Raw genomic sequence first — 6,313 nt, forward strand, 5'->3', positions numbered from 1 at the left:
CTGCGGAGTAAGTTTAGTTCGTTTGTTAACTTTAACTTTTATGACGTAGGCTATTTCAGTCTGTGTGTGATGTTAAAGAGGATCATTTCAAATAGCTTTGTTTGTCCAATCAGGAACAAGTTACAACGATCTGGGTTAGGATCACAGCACACACACACACACACACACACTGACCACTCCCTGTGCTTAACATTAGATTCATGAAACTAGTTAGACTTTTAAAATATTGTACTTGTAGTTTTCCTAAACAAACACTAAGGAACTTTTCAACCTTCATATAATATTTTCATAACTTTTGTGATGGTACATCGACTTACAAGAGGTTGAAGTTTCACTTTCACTTTCGCGAGACACGACGAGGAGGGAGCAGGCAATGCGGCACTTTTGCGTCGGATTGTGTATGTGTGTTTACTGTGAAATGATCCGCTGGTAACAGAAAGTTAGTTTGAACGTCTTCTGTTAATTTCCATGCACCGGGAGATCAGGATGTTTACGGTAGGAAATCCAGTCTTCCTTCAGGCAAAACACTACCGCTTTGGGCCACTGGCGCCGCCAAACTCAACCAAAACTGAAAGTTCTTTAGTACTGCTTTACAGTAACCTGTTTGTTTCTATTTTAGCATAGGGGGACTGGCAATGAAAATTAGCTTGGTAGCCAGAATTGGGTACATTTACATTTTATTTTAAAATGTGTATCAATGTACATTGTCCCTCTCTGTCAAATAAAACTGAATTAAATTGAATTGAATTAAATATTGAGAATCTGTCTTCAAACTAAATGAATCAACATGAAATCACTTTTTATGTATGTTCTTATATGTCTCAGACGAGGTGGGATCCAACATCTGTTGGTTCATGTTTATTGATGGAAGAAGAAGAAGTCCCACAAAAAGTAAGTTAATTGACTTTGGCAGCAGTTTGGATCACAACTATTATTCACACATATTCATAAGTGAAGCTCAGTAGAACAATCTGTGATTAGTCTCCACTGTTATCTGTTCTTAGTTCTACGGTTTGCACTTTGACTCTGTCTGAACTCTCAGACTCTATGGCTCAGTAGATTAAAGCAGATATCAGTGGAATGTTTTTGTTAATATAAGTCCTAAATAGTCCTATTTTCCGTCAGCAATCACTTACATGAAGTATTTCAGCCTAAACACGAGTCTCTCCGTCACTCTGCTCTGCTGTAACCCGAGGAGAAAATTTTCCTTGTGGGATACAAGTGTTATCCAATGAGGGGAGAGAACGGCATGAAGGGCTGTGTGTGCAGCCAAGGGATGCGCGTGAATGTGGTGACGTAGCACGAGGACCAATTGATGCCTGACAAGGGCGGGGGCTGCTAACTCATGGTGCGTTCAAGGAAACTCGTACTTTGTGTTTTTCCTCCTGTGAAGTCATACCAGTTCGATCTGGTACGAGTTCACGGGTCGGAAGTTACGAGTGGCCGTTATAGGGAACTTTCACAGACAACAGGACGGTAAAAACACGAGCTACGGGTTACCTGGAACGCTACCAAGTCGTAGTTGTGACTTGAAGCTGTAACTTACGGTTTCAAAAGCCTGCCTTGAACACAGCATTAGCCGAAACGGCCGTGCCACTGATATCTGCTTTAAGTGAACCAGGAAGTTGCTCAACAGAATAAGTTTATGATCTGACTCTGTGTCACTCAGTCAGTCACAGTTAGGTGAAAGGTGTAGTCTAATTTGTTGGGTACACTGGTACACTGTTCATATCGGTACCACATAGACTATAGTTAAATAGTTTTGTTGTAGTGGGTATAAGTTAATGTATTTTCAGTGGGTATACTGCGTATACCTGCGTATCACATACACCACTGATCTCTTCCATCTTTCAGCAGTCGTCACACCCATGGAGGTGACACTGTGGTGTCTGAGGAGCAGAGTGAACACTGAGATACCGTCTGTCTGCTGTCGGCCATCACTGCTGTTGTTTGTCCTGTGTAAAGATGGAGGAAAGCTCAGATTTATCCTACCATTGTTAAATGTATTTATTTATCAGCCAGGGATGTGATGGCTCTAGATAGGGTCACACTTCACAATTGTTGTGATCTGGTACTTTCATTCTTGGTGAAAAAGTGTCACTGAGCTCTAAAACCATCTGATTCTGTCAGGGGGCAAAGATGGAGACGCCCGTGAGGGAGCAGCTTCTGCACATTTTGCCGGATACGGGTGATCCTCAGCTGGGCCGTTTCCAGTGGTACCTGTATCATAAAGACTTACTGGATGATTTCCCTGCCATCAAAAGGTATGATGTGGAGGATGCAAGCAGAGAGAAGACGGTGGACTTGATGGTCAGCAAGTACACTACTGAGAAAGTTCTGCAGGTGGCGAGGTTCATTCTGAAGAAGCTTGGAATTAACGAAGGTCAGTCATGGGAAGTGCAGCCAGGGTTTTACGTTTGTTAAACCTCTTGGCTTTGTAACCATTTCCACACAGAGGGCAAAGTAAACTGGGTTGGTTGATTAAAGATTCCTTTATAACAGTACAAGAAAAATATTTCTGTCTATGTTAAGATTCATTCCACTGTGATCTGTTGTGACCAGACTTTTACCATGTTGTTCTTTTATCTGGTGTTTATTCATCCAGAAGCTCTTCACAAGTGCCAGCCTAAACTGAAACACAACCTGAGGAAGAGATTCCAGTGTGTGTTTGAGGGCATCGCTAAAGCAGGAAACCCAACCCTCCTGAACCAGATCTACACAGAGCTCTACATCACAGAGGGAGGGACTGGAGGGGTCAATGATGAACATGAGGTCAGAAAGATTGAAACAGCGTCCAGGAAACCAGACAGAGCTGAAACAACCATCAGACTAGAAGACATCTTTAAAGCCCCACCTGGAAGAGATGAACCAATCAGAACAGTGATGACGATGGGAGTGGCTGGAATTGGTAAGACAGTCTTGATACAGAAGTTCACTCTGGACTGGGCTGAAGACAAAACCAACCAGGACATACACTTCACATTTCCCTTCACCTTCAGAGAGCTGAATGTGCTGAATGAGAAGAAGTTCAGCTTGGTGGAACTTGTCCATCACTTCTTCTCTGAAACCAAAGAAGCAGGAATCTGCAGGTTTGATCAGTTCCAGGTGGTCTTCATCTTTGACGGTCTGGACGAGTGTCGACTTCCTCTGGACTTCTACAACACTGAGATCCTGACTGATGTGACAGAGTCCACCTCAGTGGACGTGCTGCTGATCAACCTCATCAGGGGGAAACTGCTTCCCTCTGCTCGCCTCTGGATAACCACACGACCTGCAGCAGCCAATCAGATCCCTCCTGAGTGTGTTGACATGGTGACAGAGGTCAGAGGGTTCACTGACCCAATGAAGGAGGTGTACTTCAAGAAGAGGTTCAGAAATAAGGACCAGGCCAAGAAGATCATCTCCTACATCAAGGGATCTCCAAGCCTCCACATCATGTGCCACATCCCAGTCTTCTGCTGGATCACTGCTACAGTTCTGGAGGAGCTGCTGAAGACCACAGAGGGAGGAGAGCTGCCAACCACCCTGACTGAGATGTACATCCACTTCCTGGTGGTTCAACTGAAACTCAAGAACATCAAGTATGATGGAAGAACTGGTACAGATCCACACTGGAGTCCAGAGAGCAGGAAGATGATTGAGACTCTTCGAGAGCTTGCTTTTGAGCAGCTGCAGAAAGGAAACCTGATCTTCTATGAATCAGACCTGACAGAGTGTGGCATCGATATCAGAGCAGCCTCAGTTTACTCAGGAGTGTTCACACAGATCTTTAAAGAGGAGAGCGGCCTGTACCAGGACAAGGTGTTCTGCTTTGTCCATCTGACTGTTCAGGAGTTTCTGGCTGCTCTTCATGTCCACCTGACCTTCATCAACTCTCAATTCAACCTGATGTCTGAAAAACAATCAATATTCCAAAGACAGACCGCAAAACTGACCCCAAAAGAAGATACATTTCTCGACTTCTACCAGAGCGCTGTAGACACAGCCTTACAGAGTCCAAATGGACACCTGGACTTGGTTCTTCGCTTCCTCCTGGGTCTTTCTCTGCCAACCAATCAGCGTCTCCTACGAGGTCTACTGACACAGACAGGAAGCTGCTCTGAAAGAAATGAGAAAATAATCCAGTACATCAAGAGAAAGATCAAAGAGAAACTTTCGCCAGAGAAGGTCTTCCGTCTGTTTGAATGTCTACATGAACTGAAGGATCTTTCTCTACGGGAGGAGATTCAACGGTACCTGGAATCAGAGAAAGAAAAAACAACGGAATCTCACTCTCAGTAGTAAGTAACTGTTCAAAGAAAAAATAATTTGTATTGATGCTCATTATTGTTTCTTTGCTGTGAGCAGCTTTAACATGTCAGAGAGAAGCTCTGCTGTCCTCAACTCCTAGTTCTCTAGTCTGAGAAACATGGAACTTACATGTGTCATTTATGTTTCTGTCTAGTATGTTGGCCCGTGGATTACAGAGGTTAGGGGAAGAACTGGATGAGAACACTGAATTTCTGCTGTCGGCCATCAAAGCTGTGAGTAACACTGATGTTTGTCCTGTGTAAAGATGGAGGAAAGCTCATATTTATCCTACCATTGTTAAATGTATTTATTAATCAGCCAGGGATGTGATGGCTCTAGATAGGGTCACACTTCCTACCATGACGAATTGTTGTAATCTGGACCTTTCATTCTTGGTGAAATCGTCACTGAGCTCTAAAACCATCTGATTCTGTCAGGCAGCAAAAATGGAGCCGTCTGTGAAGGAGCAGCTGCTGCACATTTTGAAGAATTTGGGGGGAGCTGAGCTTTTACGCTTCCAGTGGTACCTGCAGGATGATGACTTAATGGGCGGTTTCCCTGCCATCAAAAAGTGTGAGCTGGAAGATGCAAGCAGAGAGAAGACGGTGGACTTGATGGTCAGCAAGTACACTACTGAGAAAGTTCTGCAGGTGGCGAGGTTAATTCTGAAGAAGTTTGGAATTAACGAAGGTCAGTCATGGGAAGTGCAGCCAGGGTTTTACATTTGTTAAACCTCTTGGCTTTGTGACTATTTGCACACAGAGGACAAAGTAAACTGGGTTGGTTGATTAAAGATTAATTTTCCTCCAACAGAGAAATTGTCCCAAGTTTGGCCTCAAGATTCATCAGCCTCAGCAGCAGCAGGTAAAGTTCAGAACAGTACAAGAAAAATATTTCTGTCTATGTTAAGATTCATTCCACTGTGATCTGTTGTGACCAGACTTTTACCATGTTGTTCTATTATCTGTTGTTTATTCATCCAGAAGCTCTTAACAAATGCCAGCCTAAACTGAAACTCAACCTGAGGAAGAGGTTCCAGTGTGTGTTTGAGGGCATCGCTAAAGCGATTTGACTCTGATGCACACGTCTCTACTCAACAACTTTGACACAGTTTTAACATCTTGTCCCTTTTTTGCAGGAATCTTCTCTTGAATCTTCTCCGGTGTAATTCCTGGAAATTATGTGCCTCTGATGTAATACCCCCTCCTTGTGTTCACTTGCTCTCTGTTATGGGGTCACATGTCATCATGGACTTACAGATGTACAGGTCGTCAACGTGGGGTGCTATTCGCGCCATTATTTATGTGAATATCCAGCGTTTATTTCGCTAGAGCAATGGAACGTTTGTGGGAGAGAGGGAGGAGTTTCAAATAGCAAAGATCCACAGGTTGGATTCAAACCCATTGCAGCTGCATTAAGGATTAGACCTATAAACTCTGTGATATTCAGTGTCATGAAATGTCATATTTAGATATCTATGCCTCTTCAGTTCTGGATTTTTTACACAACATTGATTGCTGTTTTTGGTTCATTATTTCATTGTATGAATAATTATTTTTATACTTAAATCACTGCAGTTTTTCCCACCAAAATAAATAAAGTGGTAGAAATGACTTTTGTGGAAATTATGTTTTGTTCATCATATAACACTGAGTTGGAGTTGGTTGGTGTGGGGAATGATGTCACAGCTGAGTCCACTGTGTTCCAGTTATAAGTGAAGCTCAGTAGAACAATATGTGATTAGTCTCCGCTGTTATCTGTTCTTACTTATACAGTTTGCATGCATGGCCGTAACTACCATTGAGGACACCGAGGTCATGACCTCGGTATTTTTTTCGGCCTAATTAATGAAATGGAAAAAAAAAAAGTGCTGTGAACGTAGGAGGCAGGAGTCAGGACAGATGGACGGTGATCAGTGACTCCTCTCTTCTCCATAACAACAATTCTGGTAGGCCTATAATGCTCTTGTTTATTGACGCACTCACGCACGCCGATGTTTACTGTTTTCTGGTCACGGGAGGGA

At 43.2% G+C, this 6,313-nt stretch overlaps 1 protein-coding gene across 1 annotated transcript; it reads left to right on the top strand.

The window, feature by feature from the left end:
• The first annotated feature begins 1,834 nt into the window (after positions 1-1,834).
• Positions 1,835-5,362, top strand: LOC146990590 (NLR family CARD domain-containing protein 3-like). The gene is made up of 6 exons (XM_085804239.1): positions 1,835-1,945; positions 2,131-2,397; positions 2,563-4,232; positions 4,445-4,523; positions 4,728-4,980; positions 5,274-5,362. Exons 2-6 carry the CDS (start codon positions 2,140-2,142, stop codon positions 5,360-5,362), a joined length of 2,349 nt encoding a protein of 782 aa, XP_085660365.1. The 5' UTR covers positions 1,835-1,945; positions 2,131-2,139.
• The last annotated feature ends 951 nt before the right edge of the window (positions 5,363-6,313 follow it).

This window comes from Trachurus japonicus, chromosome 2, assembly GCF_045865225.1.
Source record: "Trachurus japonicus isolate A0001 chromosome 2, Traja_1.0".
Taxonomy (NCBI): domain Eukaryota; kingdom Metazoa; phylum Chordata; class Actinopteri; order Carangiformes; family Carangidae; genus Trachurus; species Trachurus japonicus.